Source organism: Vulpes vulpes, chromosome 4, assembly GCF_048418805.1.
Source record: "Vulpes vulpes isolate BD-2025 chromosome 4, VulVul3, whole genome shotgun sequence".
Taxonomy (NCBI): domain Eukaryota; kingdom Metazoa; phylum Chordata; class Mammalia; order Carnivora; family Canidae; genus Vulpes; species Vulpes vulpes.
The window spans coordinates 94,739,562-94,758,767 of record NC_132783.1 but is presented as its reverse complement, the minus strand read 5'-3'; the positions used below and the strand labels follow the sequence as shown (position 1 = coordinate 94,758,767).

Sequence of the window (19,206 nt, the reverse complement as noted above, 5' to 3'; positions counted from 1 at the left end):
TTTAGAACATTCACATCACCTCTCTCCACCCACCCAACAAAAACCCTGGGTCTATTAGCACTCATTCCCCATTTTCCTCTCTTTGTGGCCCTGGCAATCACGAATCTACTTTCTTTCTCTATATATTTGTCTGTTCTGGACATTTCATGCAAGTGGTGTTATACGATATGTGGTCCTTTGTGACTGACTTCTTTCACTTAGTGTAATATTTTCAAGGTTTATCAGTATCATAGGCTTGTATTAGTACTTTGTCCCTTTTTTTAATTAAATTTTTTAAAATTATTTATTTATTTATTTATTTATTTATTTATTTATTTATTTATGGCAGTCACAGAGAGATAGATAGAGAGAGGCAGAGACATAGGCAGTGGGAGAAGCAGGCTCCATGCACCGGGAGCCCGACGTGGGATTCGATCCTGGGTCTCCAGGATCGCGCCCTGAGCCAAAGGCAGGCGCTAAACCGCTGCGCCACCCAGGGATCCCTAAAAAAATTTTTTTAAAGATTTTATTTATTTGAGAGAGAAAGAGACTGACAGCACAAGCAGAGGAGGGAGAGGCAGAGGGAGAAGCAGACTCCCCATTAAGCAGGGAGCCCCATGTGGGGCTCTATCCCAGGACCCTGAGATCATGACCTGAGCCGAAGGCAGATGCTTAACTGACTGAGACACCCAGGAGCCCACCCCCTTTTATTTATTTATTTATTTATTTATTTATTTATTTATTATTATTATTTTAAAGATTTTATTTATTTGTCATGAGAGAGAGAGAGGCAGAGACACAGGCAGAGGGAGAAGCAGGCTCCATGCAGGGAGCCTGATGTGGGACTCCAGGATCACGCCCTGCCCCGAAGGCAGGCGCTAAACGGCTGAGCCACCCAGGGATCCCCCTCCCCACGACCCCCTTTTTAGAAAAAGATTTTATTAGGCAGCCCGGGTGGCTCAGCGGTTTAGCTCCTGCCTTCAGCCCAGGGAGTGATCTTGGAGACCCGGGATCAAGTCCCACGTCAGGCTCCCTGTGTGGAGCCTGCTTCTCCCTCTGCCTGTGTCTCTGCCTGTCTCTCTCTCTTTGTGTGTCTCTCATGAATAAATAAATAAATTCTTAAAAAAACAAAAAAGATTTTATGTATTTATTTAAGAGAGAGCATGAGCAGGGGGGAGGGGCAAAGGGAAAGGGAGAAGGAGACTCCCTGCTGAGCAGGGAGCCTGACATGGGGCTCAATCCCAGGATCATGACCTGAGCAGATGCTGAATTGACCGAGCCACCCAGGCACCCTTACTTTGTTCCTTTTTTTGAGTAATATTCCATTGTATGAATATGCCACATTTTGTTTATCATCAGTTGATGGACATCGGGGTTGTTTTCACTTTGGGCTATTACGAATAATTCAATGAACATTGACATGCAAGATTTGGTGGGGACATAATGTTTTCATTTCTCTTGGATATATACCTAGGATTGGAATTGCTGGCTAATAACTTTTAACCTTTTGGGGAAATGCCAGATTGTTTTCCAAAGCAGCTGTACCATCTTACATTATGATGTTGTTTTAATTGACATCCTTAATAGTAGGATTTAGAAAACAGTGTGAAGATAGAAAAAGACACTGGCCTTCTGGAGTGAAGTAGGCTCCCAGCAGAAGCCCCATGAGTGTGGGGGGTTAGGAGGACTATTCTAATCCTCTGATTGGCCATGAAGCTTGAGGAGACGGAGCAGGCCATTGGGCATCCTGGGACAGAGGACCTGTCAGCTCCAGTTCCTGCATGGGGATGTTCAGCTGAAACAACCAGCTAAGATTGTGCCTGCACGCACCTCAGCACTTGGAACCCCAGACAGCCATGTGTGGGTGGAGGGGGTACCTGTCACTGATGCCCCAAAGCACTGTGGGGGCTAGTTGACTGCAGCAGGTCAGCTACTATCGGATAGGAAAGGCATGGCCTTGACGCAGCCTCATCAGTCAGAAGCAATGAGAGTGGGACGCCTGAGTGGCTTAGTGGTTGAGCGTCTGTCTTTGGCTCAGGGTGTGATCCCAGAGTTCTGGGATCGAGTCCCACATAAGGCTTCCTGCATGGAGCCTGCTTCTCCCTCTGCCTGTGTCTGCCTCTCTCTCTCTGTGTGTCTCTCATGAATAAATAAATAAAATCTTAAAAAAAAAAAAAAAAAAAAGAAGCAATGAGGATTAGTAATGATCCCTGGTTTACAAAGGGGAAATAACTCAAAGAGGAGGGACTGCCATGTTTAGGAAGTGCATGGGGTACCTAGTTTCTGACTCTAAATCAGAGAGCTGCAAGGGTCTGGGCACGGCCAGGCCAAGGCTGGAGTTATTTTCCAGGGCTGAGCTGCCCGCATGCGTGGGCAGGTATGCTGTGTGTGCATGCTGGTGTGTGTGTGTGTTGCTCCTGTCTGACTGCTCTTTCTGTCCCCACCAGCCCCAGGCCATTTACTGCAAGGATGTTCTGGACATTGAACAGTTTTCCACAGTTAAGGGTGTGGAGCTGGAACCCACTGACCAGGACTTCTACCAGAAGTTTGCCACGGGCAGTGTGCCCATCCCCTGGCAGAATGAGGTAAGGACCTGCCCAGCTGGTGTAATGGGCTCCAGAGGAGCAGCCCCAGAGGCAGCTCTCACAGCTGCCTGTGCTTCGGCAGATGGTGGAGACCGAGTGCTTCCAGGAGCTGAATGTCTTTGGGCTAGATGGCTCGGTTCCCCCAGACCTGGACTGGAAGGGTCAGCCACCTGCACCCCCTAAGAAGGGACTGCTGCAGAGGCTCTTCAGCCGCCAGGTAACCCCCAATGGTGTCCTATCTCGGCTCCTAACCTGGCTCCAGGGGACGGTGGGTGGGAGGCAGAGCTGGTGCCCGCATGTGCTGGGAGTGGGCATCTTCCAGCCATGCCAGGTGTGCCCAGGGTCTCTGGCCTCATTCCCGCCTGTCCCCTACCCCTGGCTGGGCTCACGGCCTCTTTTCTCTTTCCAGAGGTGAGCAGTGTGGGCTCCCCATGGGTTGGCCTTGCTGCCCAGCCTCGGGGAGCCACGGGCAGCCCTTCCATGGCAGAGGCAAGATGTGGGCGAAAGAAGTCTGGTGCCCGCTCCCCCCCCCCCCAACTACTTCATTTCCTGCACCCTGGCACCTTCAAGCTGCTAGCTTTGCTTATCCATCTGTCTCCCCATGTTCTGCCTCCACCATCTCCAGAGGGAGAGGGTCTGGATGGGACCTTATTCTGGCAAAGCCTGAGATCCCCCTGGACCCTCTTACTCCAGCCTGCTGCCAGTAGCCTCTGCACTGATGTCCACCCATGTCTGGCCTGAGCTGCTGCTCCAGGCCCCTCATGGGGATCCCACAGCCCAGAGCGTGGCTCCGGGCAGCTCCTGGCAGGGCCGCAGCCTGGGTGATGGCACCAGTGGCTAATGGCACTTGCTCTGCCTCTTTCCCTCCGTGTCTTCCCCATCCCTCCAGGATTGCTGTGGAAACTGCAGCGACAGTGAGGAAGAGCTCCCCACCCGCCTCGAGCTCCCCACCCGCCTCTAGCCCCCAGCCTGAGGCCCTCACCGGTGGTTGGCGGTAGCAGCTACTCCAAGCACTGTTTACAGTTTTGCACAGTGGTCTTCCCCATTGTCCACGCAAGTTGTGGCCTGGGGAACACAGCGGAGCTCTCCGCAGCGTCCTCTGCCCCTCAGTCCCTGTCTGGCTGAGTTTGGCAAGGCCTGGGCTGTCCCTGGGACAAAGGTGCGTCCCTTCAGCTCTTGTCTGTGGAGCTCGGGGCTTTCTGTATTTATGTATTTGTACGAATGTATATAGCAACCAAACCATTCTTAAGACCCACCTTGGAGCTGGCAGAGGGGCCACTGCCAAACTCAGGGCTCCTTGGGCCCAGCGTGGACAGGCCAAGGCCCTTGAGCCCCCAGCACTGTGCTCGCCACCGCCGACCTCCGAGTGAGACTCCTGCCTGCCTCTGCTGCCCCAGGCTCAGGCCACCACCTCTGGGGTCCAATGTTGTCCCTTCTCAGCACTTGTCAAAGCTGGATCTGGGGCCTCTGTATCCCCTAGGCCTGTGCCGAAGTGTGACCAGAGACTAGGCTGGCCGTGGGACCCATCAGCCCACTGCCCAGGCTGCCCCAGATGGGTCTGCCTCTGCCTTGCAGCTCCCAGGGCGCCTTGTCCCACGTGCTGGGCCCTGTCCTAAAGACACCTCTTATAGAAACACCCCGGCCCGGGCCATGGGAAGGGGGGAGGAGGTTGTCTCTGGCCAACTCTCAAACATTCCAGACTCCCCTCTTAACAATAGACACGTGTGCCCAGCAATAATCCATCCCTCCCTGTGTGTGCCTGTGGTATGTATGTGTGAGAGAGAGAGAGAGAGATTGAACGTGTGCATGAAGGGGGTAGGTCGAGGTGTGTGTGTGCCTATACCCCAGGCCCCAGTTCTGGTCCTTCCCAGATTGTGATGGCCATCCTGGTCCCTGTGTTAGGGTAGCATGGGATTACAGGGCCCTGGTTTTTCCGTATTTAAAGCCAATTTTTATTACTCATTTTGTCCAATGTAAGCTGCCACGTGTCTCTGAGTGAATACAGTCGAGCACATACCTGGCCAGCCGCCCTGCCTGCCTCTTTCTTGCTCCTGGTGTTCCAGGGGTCTTCCTGCTTTCCTCACCCTGCTGGAGGTGGGAAGGGATCAGAGGTGGGCTTGGTGGGGGCTGCTTTTCCAACATGCCCTGGACCCTTCCCCCCTGGCTGATCTCGGCATAGCCTCTCCGGGCAGCCAGGCTTTGGTGGCCTCTGGGCTCACCTGGTGGGTTTCTCAGCTTCCTAAATAGGATGAGAGGCCTGAGGGAAGAAGCCTGGGTCCCCACTAGGGCATGAGTCTGGCTCTGCCTTGGGGAGGCAGACTTAGCTGGCAGGATCCCCTCCAAGGCCAGGGTGGCCTGGAGACCGGTTATGGGCTTGGAGCAGCCTGGGGAGCAAGGTAGAAGCTGCTGTTAGAAACATCTGCTCACTCTGTCTCCCCTGGACACCTGTTGTGTGCTCCGCCCAGGGCCAGTGAATTAAGCCATCCCTCTGCCCTGGAAGCAGGAAATGTGGCTAGGCAGAGATGAGACAGTGGTGATGCTGGAAGTTAGGTTGTGGCAAGGGTGGGTGGGGACCAGCTATGAAGGCATCAGGGGTTCTCTGGAAAGTTGAGCTAGGTCTTAGAAGAGACTTATCCACCTGGAGACAGAGGAATTGGGGGAGCATCCCGTAGCCTTCCACCTATGCGAAGGAGATGACAGTCTATTGACAAGTGTGTCTTAGACTTCATAAACCTGTTGCTACTCCATAGTCTCCCAATGCCCCCAGCCCTCCAAGGATGCTCTGTAACCACAGTAAGGGTTTGTTCCTTGCCTTTGGGCTTGGCTCCAATGCCACAGGGACCTCATGAGGTTTGTAGTTGGGCAGTTCTGGGTTCAAGTCTCAGCCGGGCCACTTTTCAAGCTGGCTTTGCACAGGCCCTTCCCTTGTTGAGAAAGATGGGTGTGATACCCATCACTTCACAGGGCAACTGTGAGAATCCATGAAAACAGCCAATCACCTCCCTTTGCCCCTGTGTCACTGACAGGACCCTTGCCAATTAGAGGATTGGGTGCTGGGTGCCAAGCTGACGGCTGTCTCAAGGGCAGCCAGAAGGCTGTAAGCACTGACTTAGTGAAAGGGGCCCCTGTGGTGGTGGCCCAGCTCTTGATGGTATGTGGAGCATGTGCTGCTGCTTCTGTTAACAAGAGGAACCAGAGAGGGCCATGCCCAAGGTCTTCCAGCTGGTGAGCGGCTATTGCATGGTAGCAAGGAAGCCAGCTGAAGATGAAGCCGGATCCTACCTATAATGAGTAGTGTTGGGGCCTGAGGTTCATTTGCCCTTCCGTTTTGGTGGGAGGGCAGTTAGGTGTCAGTTGGTCAAAGCCTAGCCCTGAGCAGGTGTACAAGGGCGAGTGGGGACCAGTTGGACCAATAGGTCCCTAGAGCACTCCACCTGCAAGTGGGTCAAGACCTCCCACCAAGCTCCCCCCGTGGGTTAGGTGGGCACCCAGGGAACTGGTTGGCTATAGTCCAGTTTACCTTAAAGCTCTTACTTAGGGAGTTCATCTCTATGGTGGGAGCTGGGGACCCAAATGGAGACAGGACCCCTGCCTGTTTGGAGCTCAGTCTGGTAGGGAGACAGAAATGGGAACAGGTAAGCCCCAGTGTAATCAGCACTGTCGCAGACATGATTCTAGAGCTAGTGGGCTGCGAATGCTGAGGGACTGGGGCTGGAGGACAACACCAAGCAGGGAGTCCTCTTGGCCACAAAAGTCTCAGAATTGGTTCCCTCCAGGAGACAGAACCAGAAGTACCTGGATAGAGGAGCCAGATGGATGGTCTAGGGCCTCTGGTGGTTTAGGATAACTTGGGGTGGGGTGGGTGATGATGGGTGGGTGAAGGGAACGACTGGAGCCAAGTCTATGAGCACCACGTAGGGCTTTGAAAGCCATGTTAAGGATGTGGGGCCCCATCTAAAAGGCAGGGATGTCCCTAAAGGATTTCAACTGGTTGTGTTGGGATGTCTGCCTAGTATGTACAAAAATCACCCCATGTTTACTTTGGGGAACCTCCTGTCTCAGTCCACGTGGTTTTGATGGGGCTGGGTTTGCACGTGCTGCATACATATACACCCAGAGTGACTCTGGTGAGGCTGTTAGAGATCTTTGGTTGCAAGTGATGGAACTGTCCTTCAACTAACTTAGAGTGTTACAAGGATATGGGGAAACATGATAGGAAGAACCAGAACTGGGACACCTCCAGGGTCTTAGTCACAGACCCCATTCTCATTAGGGTATTATCCCCAGGAGTAAGATGCTACAGCCATGTTTGTGTCTGCATCACTGAACCTTACTGCAAACCCAAGGAGCACAAAAGGCCCAGCTGGAAATCTGCTCACTGTGCATGGAGGGAGCTGGGCACTTGGGTTCACAGGTCCAGCATGATGGCACCCATGGGGTGCAGTGAGTCCCCCTGATGAAATAGGGTGCTTGTATCCAAAGAAAAGGAAATGGCTACTGGGTAGCTGAACATATTTTCTCTCTCCCGGCATGACCAACTGGATTGATTCACTGATGTGACACTAAGCCAAAATGAGTTCAAAAATAGTCTTTTGGGGGCTTGCTTAGAACTACTAGGAAAGAATTGAGGTTCTCTTCTTTGGGGTTGGGTGGCAGGATATAAGCCTAGAGCTGTGGGTGTTGTCCTTGCCACCACCTGGGAATTTTCAAGAATGATGCAAACAGAAGAAAGCAGGGTGGAGAGAACAGATACACGTCTGATACCATTGTTGGGACACCTGGAACCAATTGTGATCACAGCTAAAATTTACCTTTGAACTTATCAGTTACATGTGTCGAACACCTTTGGGCCCAAGCCTACTATTTGTTTTGGGGTTCTGTCACTTGCAAACCAAAATGTCCCCGCTGATGTGGTGGTGGTGTTTTTTGGAAGATCACCATAAGCGTGATAGAAAAATTAGACTGGAAACAGAACCCAATTAAGAGAGACCGATGGACAGCCAGATTATTGACTTAGCGAAGACAGTGGGGCCCTTACTAGGAGTCACCCCTATTCCCTGGGGATGAACAGGGTCCGTGAAGGCCTCGGCTATGGATCCAGGACTGCATTCTTCCCGTGTTACTTCTTAGTAGACCTGTGGTGATGTATGTTCCCTGGGGACACACTGGGAGGGGTTGTAAGTTGGGAGGGGGCCACATTTGGTGAGTTAGAACAACGCTGGGGTGCCTGCCTGCCCCAACTGTTGCCCACCGCATGTGTGCAGTGCCTCTCGGGTTGTGGCCGGGCGTGAACATGTGTGTGCTTCCCGGGTTGAACTGTGTATGAGTGTGTGTCAGGGGCTCTGACGGCTGCTCGCTTTGAGCAACCCGTGCACTCGGCCGACTGTACCCCTCCCCGCCCCGTCGGCGGGCGTGCCCCCGTCCGGCCAGCCTGCTGCCAGGAGCGGTGCGGCGCGGCGCGGCGCGTGCATTCCCCGGGCCGGGTGCGCCCGGCGCCCCGCGAGCGAGTCTGTGCGCTGCGCAGCAGGTGGGCGCCGGGTCCTCCGCCTTCCGCTCCCAGGACACCTCGGCGGCGAGTGGGCTGGGGGGGCCTCTGCCGGCTGCCGCGGCGCGCACGCCGGGCCGGTACGCGCCGTGTACGAGCCCGTGCGCGCGCCCCCGGCTCCAGCCCAGCGCCCGCAGCCGCCTTCGCCGCCACAGTCAGCTCCCCGGCGCCGCCGCCGCCTCCCCGGGCCGGGGGCTCCGTCCGCGGGGCCCGCGCCACTCGCCCCGAGCCAGGAGGACGAGCGCGAGGAGGATGCCTGGGCCCGTGAGTACCGCGGCGGCGGCGGCGGCGGGCGGGCCCGGAGGCGGGAGGAAGATGACCCGGGGCTGAGCCCCTCCCCGCGGGCCGCTCCGCGCTCAGGCCCCGGGTCGCCGCCCCGGACCCCCGCCCGGCCAGCCCCTCCCCCAGCCTGTCTGGAGGGAGGGAGGAAGGGAGGGAGGGAGGAAGAGAGCGGGAGGGCGCCAGTGAGCGACGGAGCCAAAGCCGGGCGCGAGCCGCCACCGGCTCGCTTGGAAACGGTTGCCACAGCAACGGGGTTGCGCTCCCCGGCAACGCTGCTGCGGGCGGCGACGCCCCCTCCCACTCCTCCCCCACCCCGAGCGGGGCCACAGCCTAGGGGCGCAGGGGGGTGCGGGGACTCCCCCTTGAGCGGTGGGGGTAGCGTCGCCAGTCTGGGCGTGCCTGCCTCCACAGCTCGTCGAGGATGGGGGTGGGGGGCGAGCGGCCCCGTGGGCACGAGCTAGCTCCCACGTGGCTGCAGTCGTCGCAGCAGGGCTCCTGGGGTGGCTGCAAACGTGGGGGCGGCCCAGCCTCGGGAGGAGGAGGAGGCGGCTTGGAGGCTGGGTCCAGCGTCCAGCGTCTGCGCCCCAACACCCCCCCCCCACTACCCCACTCGCCAGGCCAGCGAAACGGCCTGACCCAAGTTGGGTGCCACAGAGGCGATGTCCCTTACCGAGGGAGAAGAAAGAAGCTCACATCCCTGCTCCTCATGGTCAGGGCATGTGCCCGGCCGTGGCTAGGACCGGTTGTGGGTTTCTGCTCCACGTTCCAAGCCCCCATTCTCCCGGGAGTGGTGGGAGCAGAGTGGGCAGGAGCAGAGGCAAGGACATTGCTGACCCAGGGAAGCCAAATGGGAGCGCCCTGGCCCATTGTCTGGATCACAAGTGTCTCTTGTCTGAGCACAAAGCCCAGACTGTGCTGGGTGGCATGCAGGTTGGCCGGCAGGCAGGCCAGCACCACATGGAGATGCTCTGTCCTCCAGGGGAGCTCCTCTGAGAGGAGAGTGGCCGCTGAATCAGAGGAGATGACCTCTGGCTCCTCTCCCAACCTCCCCCAGCCCGAAGCGGCAGGGTGCTGGGAGAGAAATGGTCCTCCTGCCAGCTCTCCCAGACCTGACTCAGCAGATGCCAACCTCCAATCGCAGACCTTAGACTCAACATCCAGCGACCACAACCACCCTTGGGTTTCTTTTCCCATCCAGCAAAGTGTCCTGGGCACCAGAGATGACCATAACCTCAGACATTTGAGGCCTTGACATAAGATGCCCTTAGATGAGTGCTGCCCTGAGTCAGTCCTGAGTCTCCCTCCTGCAGGCAGGGGTCCCTTTGGAATTATTCACAGGCTCCTTTCATTCTGTCCCTGCTCTGTGTGAGACCTCTGTTGAGTGTTCTGCGTCCATTGTCCCCTACTCCTTTCAAGGATGTCTATTGTTCCCTGTTCCTTTCAAGGATCTGCAAGGTAAGTTTATTATCCCCATTTTAGAGATGAAGACTCCTGAGGCTCAGGGAGGTAATGTTAATTTCCCCAAGGTCATACAACCAGTTAAGTGGTGGAGCTAGGTTTCCAGTGATCGCTTCTCTACTGGCACAGCTGCTCTCTGCCTGCCACACACCATCTCTTGTGACCACAGAGAACAACCATAGGGCCTTACAGAGGAGCATTCTTGACTTTCTTTCATATTCTTCCAGTGAGGAAATTCCTATGTCTTTCAAGCCCTAGTACACCTTTCCCTCTTCCAGCAAAATCAGCTAGATTCTTGCTCACCCAGACGCTCTACAGGACTGTGATGCTGCTAGGCTGGCTCCATTTTCTTTCTCTGGGTGAACCTGAGCAGTGAGGGCTACCTCAGTTACCTGGGAAACCCCCAAGGCCCTGGTTCTTGATTTTGGGGCTCTGTGGCCTGATCAGCTTGCAGCCTTGGCTGTGGTAGAATTCAGCAAAGATGAGTCCATGTAGTGCTGGCTGCTCTGAGTGCTTACTGTAGCTCAGGGAGTAGAAACCCAAATGCCTCTAGGGCCCTGCGAGCAATGGAACGAGTGAGGTAGGCCAGGAACTACTCAGCTACTGTCTATGTCGCCACGTGAGAATGTGGACTTGGAATGAGCAGGTAATTTTTTTTTTAATTTTTTAATTTTTTTTTTATTTATGTATTATAGTCACAGAGAGAGAGAGAGAGAGAGAGGCAGAGACACAGGCAGAGGGAGAAGCAGGCTCCATGCACCGGGAGCCCGATGTGGGATTCGATCCCGGATCTCCAGGATCACGCCCTGGGCCAAAGGCAGGCGCTAAACCGCTGCGCCACCCAGGGATCCCCCGAGCAGATAATTTTTAAGATGAACAAGGAATTCAGACTTTTATGTAAAATCTCCTGGGTTTTAAATTTGGCGACTAATCAGAGTATTTTATTTTATTTTATTTTTTAAAGATTTTATTTATTTTTTCATGAGAGACATAGAAAGAGAGGCAGAGACACAGGCAGAGGGAGAAGCAGGCTCCATGAAGGGAGCCTGACACGGGACTCCATCCCGGGTCCCCAGGATCACACCCTGGGCTAAAGGTGGTGCTAAACCGCTGAGCCACCTGGGCTGCCCTAATCAGAGTATTTAAAAAAATTGACTGTGGGGCAACAAAACATGACCATGAACCGTGTCCAGCTTGAGAATCACAAGGCCATGACCTCTGGTCCATGGTAAAGTGATGGCAGTTTTTGCTGGGCCACTCCCCTTGTAGTGTAGATGTAGTGCCATGGGCTGGTTTCCATATTTGAGCCTCTTGGGGCTGCAAAGTGCTGGCATTTGGTTTGTCACGTGTGGCTGTGTACACCAGTCTTAAAGTATTTTCACTTCATCAGTTTTGCTCCTCCCTTGGCAATGCTAGGCAGATCTCATCATCCTTGTTTTACAGGCAAAGAAACTTCACCTCGGGCATGGGAACAGCTGGGACGGGGGCCACACAGCCTGATCAAGGCAGAAGCAGGATTTGCACCCTGGGCTCTCCCCACAGTGCTCTGTGTGTTACACCATGCTGCCTCTCAGAAGAGGGCATCCTCACCTCCCCCCCAGCACCTGAGCTGTGGCCAACTCCCTAGGAAGGACAGAGAGGAGTACAGTAGACACTGAGCCACATAGGGCCTCTCTGCCCACAAACTCTCTGCAACCCCAGTCTCTGTTGTCCTGTTTGCAGTTTCTAAGCCCTGGGTTCCTGGCCCAGTGCCAGGGTTGGTTACAGAGGTGCTACCTGTAGGCAAGAGTGCCAAGCCAGTACTTTGGCTTAGCTGGAAATGAGGCTCTGGTCAGCTCTATGCCTGGTGGACTGTGGCAGCAGTCCTCTCTGGCCTCACTTCATGTTATGGTCTGGAAGGAGTATAAAATTGCTACCAATGCCTGCCTGAAATGCCCTTCCTGCCAGGACAGTGCACTTTGCAGTCACCTGGGCTTCACAACCTCCTGGCAATGTGGGCCTGAACCGGCCTCAGCTCCTAATCTGTACAGTGGGGTGGCAGCAGCCACCTTCTAGGTGTCCCTGAGATAATGACTGTGAAGAGACCAGCAGTGGGCCTGGCTTGTGCTGGGTATGCAGGTTAGTAGTAATTTCTCCCACCTCATACTCACTCTGTATACCACATTCTCCCTCCCTCTGCTATCCCCTGCTCTGAGTCCCTGTCCTTTCACTTGATCAGCAGTTCTGGCCTTATATCCAGGGAACCTTATGACCCAGAGCCCCTGCTGTCTCGGATTCCCTCTGTCCACTTGAGAGCCCCTGACAAATGCCTCCATTTCCTCTTATTCACATGAATATATGGATCCTCATCTCATTTATAAACCACCCTGTGAGGGCCAACAGCTGGGTAATGGCTTCTCTCTCGGTGATTTTTTGGTGAATGGCTGACATTTCCCAGGAGTGAAATGGGATGCAGACCTAGCTCTTGAGGTGTTCCCTGTCCTACAGCTAGAAGACCAAACAGGGAACTGGATATCTCCAGTCACCCTAAAGGATTTTGGAGCTGTTGCATGCCAGATGACAAGACAGATGCCACCTCTGCAGTTGCACACAGGCAGCTACAGCACACTGTCACATCCCTGGGCTTCTCATCGAGCCCTGGGGAGTGAGGTGTCCTAGAGTTGATGTGTCCAGCAAAGTGACAGGCCATGAAGCTGAGTAATAAGTAGTGTGGGGGCAAGAGCTTTGAGGCCGTGGTGTAGGCCCCTCGGGGAAAGAAAGTGGGACTCTCAGTAGCTGAGGATGGGAACACAGGCTGGTTACAGTGGGAAGAGCAGTGTGAGGGGAGGCTGAAGAGGCCTTGGCAGGAACTTCTCCCAGAAGCCATGATCTAGGTCAGTTCTCAAAGTGTGCTCTCTGGACCACAACATCAGTATCCGCTGGGTATTTGTTAGAAAAGCAAACACTCAGGTCCAAACCCAGACCTACTGAAGCAAACACTGGGAGCAGAGCCCAGCACTCTGTTTGAACAAGTCCTCTCTGTGGCTCTGATGCTCATTCAAGTTTGAGAGGCACCTGTCTAAACTGTCATAAAGAGCAGGGCTGCCTCCTGAAGAGGTGGGGAGTTGCTAGAGGGCTCAGGCAGGAGAAGGCCTAGGGGGAATAGGCAATGTGGAAAGTGGGTAGGCTGGGCAGCACAGAGTATGGAAGGAGAGAGAGCAGTGGTGAGGGTGGTATAGGGGCCCAGGTGAGAGATGATGGTAGCTGGGCCAAGGCAGTGGCAGGGGGACCAAAGGAAGTGGACAAAGGTAAAAAGAACAGAATTTATCTTTTTAAAAAGATTTTATTTATTCATCCATTCATTCATGAGAGAGAGAGAGAGAGAGAGAGGCAGAGACATAGACAGAGGTAGAAGCTGGCTTCATGTAAGGAGCCCGATGTGGGACTCGATCCTGGGACCGTGGGAGCAGGCCCTAAGCCGAAGGCACTCAACCGCTGAGCCACCCAGGCACCCCAGGATTTGGTTTTTTTAAAAGAAAGATTTTATTTATTTTAGAGTGTGTGGGCAAGGGGAGGGACAGAGGGAGAGAGGGAATCTCAAGCAGAGCCCAGTGTGGGGCTCTCATGTCCCTGAGATCATAACCTGGAAATCAAGAATAGGATGCTTAACCGACTGAGCCACCCAAGTGCCCCATAAAAAGCACGGATTTAGTGGATGGAGTGATTGGTGGGCCCTTTACTGAGATAAAAGCTCTAGTAAATCTTTAGGGTCTAGGACTGGAGTCCTGGGACTGGAGTTCTTCCTGCAGAGGAGCAATGTGGTAGGTGCCCACAGCACTGCACCAGGCCCCAGAATAAGAAATCTGTGTGACCGTGGGTATCATTTAATCCCTTAAAAAAAAAAAAAAAGATTTATTTATTCATGAAAGACACAGAGAGGCAGAGACACAGGCAGAGAGCAAAGCAGGCTCTATGCAGGGAGCCCAATGTGGGACTCGATCCCGGGACTCCAGGATCACGCCCTGGGTCTAAGACAGGCGCTAAACCACTGAGTCACCCAGGCGTCCCATCATTTAATCCTTTTGAGCCAAGTGCCCTCATCTGTCAAATGGGAGGAATGCTAACCTCCTTTGTAGGATGCCTGAGAATGATTTGTGATGGCGTGCCTTAAGGACACACACATCTTTGTATCTCCAGCTCAGAAGCCACCATCTTAGCACTAAAGCTAAATCCTTTGCATGAAAAACTAGCTCAGTCGTCACCATGGTCATTGATGAGGAAGCTGGCATCATAGGAGTTAAGAAACTCACCCCCTGGGGTCTTGTTTTTGTCCCCCTGCTAAACTAGTGAGTGTGTGGCCTAAGAAAACCAAACTAATACACTCACAAATTCAAATAAATCCAGATGGAATCCTAAAAAATGTTCAGATAACCTGTAAGAAGGTAAGAAAACAGAATGAAGAAACAAATCATAAAATGGCAGATTTAAGGATGAGGCCATCTGGAGGCACCACCCCTAGCACACAATTGGAGTTGGACAAGTGCAGTATTTGCTCTGGACAGTCTGGAGGGGTTGGGGAAGGGTATATAGCTGTGAGTAAGAAGCTGCAGGCAGAGTCTGCAGAGGGCTCCCCAGACACAGGCAAGAGCATGCACAGAATATGCAGGAAACTTAAAGAAGCCTGGCCTGTTAGGAAGAGCTTCTGGAAAGGTCTGAATGTCTCTCTTGACATTTATGTATTGAGCACCTGCTGTGGATTAGATGAGACGTACTGAGCAATTCCTGTGGGCTAGACAAAGTCAGGAAGAAGGCCTCAGGCAGGACCCACGTCCTCTGACCTGCCAGAGCACCACTGAGTGAAATAATAACCCAGGAGGGAGTTTAGCATCAAACCCCTGCCCACTCAAATTGGTTATTGGTACCAGTGTGACATCAGAGAGCCTACCTCTCTCAGACCTGCAGCGGCCTAAAGTGTACAATATGGCAATGGTTCTTGCCTCCTGGCTGAGGAGCCACATTAGCACCTAAAGGGTCTTGCATGTGGCCTGCCACCCATTCACCTTTAATGCCCAGTCAGCTGAGCTAGGCCACTCAGGGCAGAGAGTGTCCTTTGTTCCTTGTTGACCTTGGAGCTGCCATTCCTGTTTCTCCATTCACCCTATAGCCTTTTCCTATTCTTTTTTTTTTTAATTTTTTTTTTAATTTTTTTTTTTTTTTTATTTATGATAGTCACAGAGAGAGAGAGAGAGGCAGAGACACAGGCAGAGGAGAAGCAGGCTCCATGCACCGGGAGCCTGATGTGGGATTCGATCCCGGGTCTCCAGGATCGTGCCCTGGGCCAAAGGCAGGCGCCAAACCGCTGCGCCACCCAGGGATCCCTGCCTTTTCCTATTCTTGACCTGAGGGCTGGAGGCCAGGGTCTTGCTGGGAAGGAACAGGAAGGTGTGTTTTGGCTACAAGTTGGCCAGTTGACCCAGTGTCTCCATTGCTGCCAAGTCCTCATGTTCAAAGTGCTCACATGCACCAGGCTCTTCATTTACATCTCAGGGGCCACATAAGGGAAAATAATTGTGACAGACTTTGGATATAGACTCAGGCTAAAACCTAGTTCCTCCCTTTATTAGCTGTGTGACCTGGGGCAAATCATTTCTCTGTCTGAGCTTGTCTCCTAATTTATCAAATGGGCCTGAGCAGGTAGTATTATATAGCACACGAGATTCTGAATGGAAAGTGCCTAGAACAAGGCCTGACATGCAGTAGACAGTTCTTGGCAGGTATTTCTATCTCTTTCTCTTTTTTTAAAGATTTTATTTATTTATTCATGAAAGACACAGAAGAGAGAGAGAGGCAGAGACACAGGCAGACACAGGCACGGGGGGAAGCAGGCTCTATGCAGGGAGCCTGATGTGGGACTCGATCCGGGGACTCCAAGATCACGCCCTGGGCCGAAGGCAGGTGCTAAACCACTGAGCCACCCAGGGATTCCTATTTCTAATTCAGCTAAACTCCATCACCTCCAACCTCAGAAGTACCTTTTCTGATCTGGAGCTGTTCCTGCTGTGCAGGCCAAGGGGCCCCCTAGTTAGTGCCAGCCTTCTCAGAGCATTCCTGAAAATTCCTGTGGGCTCAGGAAAAGGAGAACAACAGATTTAATTAACTCCCGGTGACTGGCAGCATCGTGTTTTTATCTGGCTGCGTCGCCATGGCAGCCTCATGGCAGGGTTGTGGAGGGGGCGGGTGGAGCTATTGTTCTTACCATTGTCTGTTCTGGAACACAGGCCCAGGAGAAAGGGACTGGCACAGGGACCAAGTGGCACATGGCACAAGGCAGCCACAGAATCAGACAGGAGCCATCTGGGGAGAAGTGTGGGGTGGCCCCTGGCCTGGCTTCCCCCCAGCTTGCTACCAGAACAGTCTGAGACAGCTTGATGTGGAGCCAACATTGCCCCCAGACCTAATGTTGTGCACTGGACTTGCTGAGGAAGTGTGTGTGTGTGTGGGGGGGGGGGGGGGGGCGGGTCCATGAGGCTGGTGGTAGAGGCCCACAAGATAGCTCAAGTAGCAGCACTTCCACCCCTGGCCAGGGTTTTGTGGCCAGGCTTGGGTTCAAATTAAAGCACTGCCATCTGCCAATTACACAGCTAACTGCTCCCTGCCTCATCTGTAAAATAGGAATAACAGCAGTTACCCCAAAGGGTTTGTATGCGAAAGACCTGGGTAGTTAGGACATTCATGAAGGGCACACTTCTGTTCGAGGGGGTGCCGAACAGTCGCGCCTGCCACTCCTCACTCCGCAGTCAGGGTTCCCTCCTACATACATTTTAGGATACAAGGTTCCCTTCTAAACCCTGGCTGTGGTGAGGAGGAGGCAGAACTAGACGTGCCCATCTGGAGTGATGAAAGACCAGGTGATACAGTAGCAGACGAGCTCCTTTTCCTACCTTCTGCAAAAACGGAAAGGGATTGAGAGGAAGCAGTAAGGCACACAGGACCTAGAGCAGTAGGGCCAAGTGGGGCTGCCAGTTGGTCGGAGGCTGGGGAACCCGAGGCTGAGCTGGGATCTGATGGGCGCAGGGGCCCAGAGGAAAGGAGAAGACGGAACGGCCCACGCCCCGCGGGCGGTGCGGCGCAGACGGGGGCGGCCGCGGTACCGTACCAGCCCCAGCCCGAAGCGCCGCCTGAGCCCCTTCTCCCAGAGCGATGACGGCCGCGAGGCCGCAGTGCGCGCCTGGATGTTCCTGGCTTGGGGCGGCCCGGGGGGAAGCGCGGGTACGGGCCTAGAGGGCCTAGAGCGTCGGGGGCTGCCTGGCGGCGGCGCACGCGCTGGGCTGAAGCCGGGCGTCGGTGGGCTGCTAGTAGGGCTGTAGGAGGTGGGCCACCTTTTCCCCGTCGCACAGCAACCGCCCCGGGACGCTCTTCAGCGCCCAGGGGTTAACCACCCGCCTCTGGAACCCCTTCCGAACTGGGGTACCCTCTGGGGTGTTGAACCTCCGGTGCCGAGGCTGAGTCTGGCTTTCGCGCGCCCCCTGCTGGCCGGCCCGGAGTCCCCTCGGCCCAGCGGCGGCGGCGGCCGGGGCTCAGATCCGGGAAAACCCTACCGGGGAACCCTCGGGGTGTGACGTCATCCTCGGTGACGTCACCGCCCCGGGGAGTGCGGGGGTTCCCGCAGAGGAGGCTTCCCCGGAACTGCGCAGGGCGCGGGCGCGGGCAGGGGAGTCGCCCGGGGCTGGAGCGCGCCTTCACCGCGCCCCGCGTCTGCCCTGCAGGTCCCGCGCGGCCCCGGGTGAGGCCCGCCCCGCGCCCGCCGGCGCCATGGGAAGGAGCGGGCGCCGCTGCTGCTGCCCCCCGCCGGCGCGCGCACGACGTGAGCCCCGCCGCGGGCAGCCCCCGGCCGCAGGTCCCCGAGCGACACTGGCGGCGCCCGGGAGCGTGGCGCGGGCCCGCAGCCGAGTAGAGGAGCCGAGTGTCTAGTGAAGCAACCGAGGACCCGCCGCCGCCATGGTGATGTCCCAGGGCACCTACACGTTCCTCACGTGCTTCGCCGGGTTCTGGCTCATCTGGGGTCTCATCGTCCTACTCTGCTGCTTCTGCAGCTTCCTGCGCCGCCGCCTCAAACGGCGCCAGGAGGAGCGACTACGTGAGCAGAACCTGCGCGCCCTCGAGCTGGAGCCGCTGGAGCTCGAGGGCAGCCTGGCCGGGAGCCCCCCGGGCCTGGCGCCGCCGCCCCCGCCTCAGCGCGGCCGCCTCGAGGCGCCGGCGCACGCGCATCAGCACGTGCACGTCCACCCGCTGCTGCACCACGGGCCGGCGCAGCCGCACGCGCACCCGCACCCGCACGCGCACCCGCACCACGCGCTCCCGCACCCGCCCCCGGTGCACCTCCCGGTGCCGCCGCGGCCCTGGAGCTACCCGCGCCAAGGTGAGTGCGGGCCTCCGCGAGGGCAGCGTGGGCCCCAGGGTGGGCGGGAGCGCTGCTGGGCAGGAGGCTTGCGGGGGGCGGGGGGGGCGGGCTGTGCTTGGCGGCTGTCGGAGGCCTCCGCGGGAGGCCGGGGACGGGTGGCCTCACGCCTCGCACCGCTCCCCACCCTGCAGCGGAATCGGACATGTCCAAGCCACCGTGCTACGAAGAGGCGGTGCTGATGGCCGAGCCGCCGCCGCCCTACAGTGAGGTGCTCACGGACACGCGCGGCCTCTACCGCAAGATCGTCACTCCCTTCCTGAGCCGCCGCGACAGCGCGGAGAAGCAAGAGCAGCCGCCGCCCAGCTACAAGCCACTTTTCCTGGACCGGGGCTACACGTCGGCGCTGCACCTGCCCAGCGCTCCACGGCCCGCGCCACCCTGCCCTGCGCTCTGTCTGCAAGCCGACCGCGGCCGCCGGGTCTTCCCAAGCTGGACCGACTCGGAGCTCAGCAGCCGCGAGCCGCTGGAGCATGGAGCTTGGCGCCTGCCGGTCTCCATCCCCTTGTTCGGGAGGACTACAGCCGTATAGAGGGGCGCCCTCTGGCGCCCCACCCGCGGACTCATGGCCTGACTGCGGGGCTTTTTAAATGCTTCCCTTGGACGGGGGGTGGGGGGTGGGGAGGGAGGGATTTCTTACCCCGTTTGTTACATTTTGAGGATAATAAAGGTGTGTGATCTGGTTTGGTACAAGAGGAGGGGCACCCACTGCTTGCGCCCAAGGCTCTGGTAGCCAGGCGTGCCTGGGCCTTGGCGGGACAGAACCTGAGTGCACCTAGTGGCTGCAAACTGGCCTGAGGGTGCGGAACTAAGCGTCATGGGCTGCTTCCCCTGGGAGCCCCAGACCTTCCCTGCCCATGAGATCACAGGGAGGGCACCCCCTGTGACCTTGGAGGTGGGAAGAGTTGGGAATCGGGGGT

General features: G+C 55.9%; 2 protein-coding genes across 6 annotated transcripts in view; both read left to right on the top strand.

The window, feature by feature from the left end:
* The window catches only part of GRK6 (G protein-coupled receptor kinase 6), a 29,995-nt gene extending 25,407 nt beyond the window's left edge, over positions 1–4,588 (top strand). For 2 of the 5 annotated variants that reach the window (XM_072756496.1, XM_026006226.2), the window contains 3 exons: positions 2,427–2,564; positions 2,647–2,781; positions 3,454–4,588. In XM_072756496.1, coding sequence (XP_072612597.1) covers positions 2,427–2,564; positions 2,647–2,781; positions 3,454–3,525 — 345 coding nt within the window. In that variant the 3' untranslated portion in view covers positions 3,526–4,588. Of the gene's footprint in view, positions 1–2,426; positions 2,565–2,646; positions 2,782–2,973 lie in introns of all 5 variants that reach the window. The other 3 variants (XM_072756497.1, XM_026006234.2, XM_072756498.1) reach the window with 2 other exon arrangements.
* A 12,971-nt stretch (positions 4,589–17,559) lies between these two features.
* Positions 17,560–18,970, top strand: PRR7 (proline rich 7, synaptic). Its single transcript, XM_072756499.1, has 2 exons — positions 17,560–18,247; positions 18,421–18,970. The coding sequence occupies exons 1-2, from the start codon at positions 17,827–17,829 to the stop codon at positions 18,816–18,818; spliced, it is 819 nt and encodes a 272-aa protein (XP_072612600.1). The 5' UTR covers positions 17,560–17,826; the 3' UTR covers positions 18,819–18,970.
* The last annotated feature ends 236 nt before the right edge of the window (positions 18,971–19,206 follow it).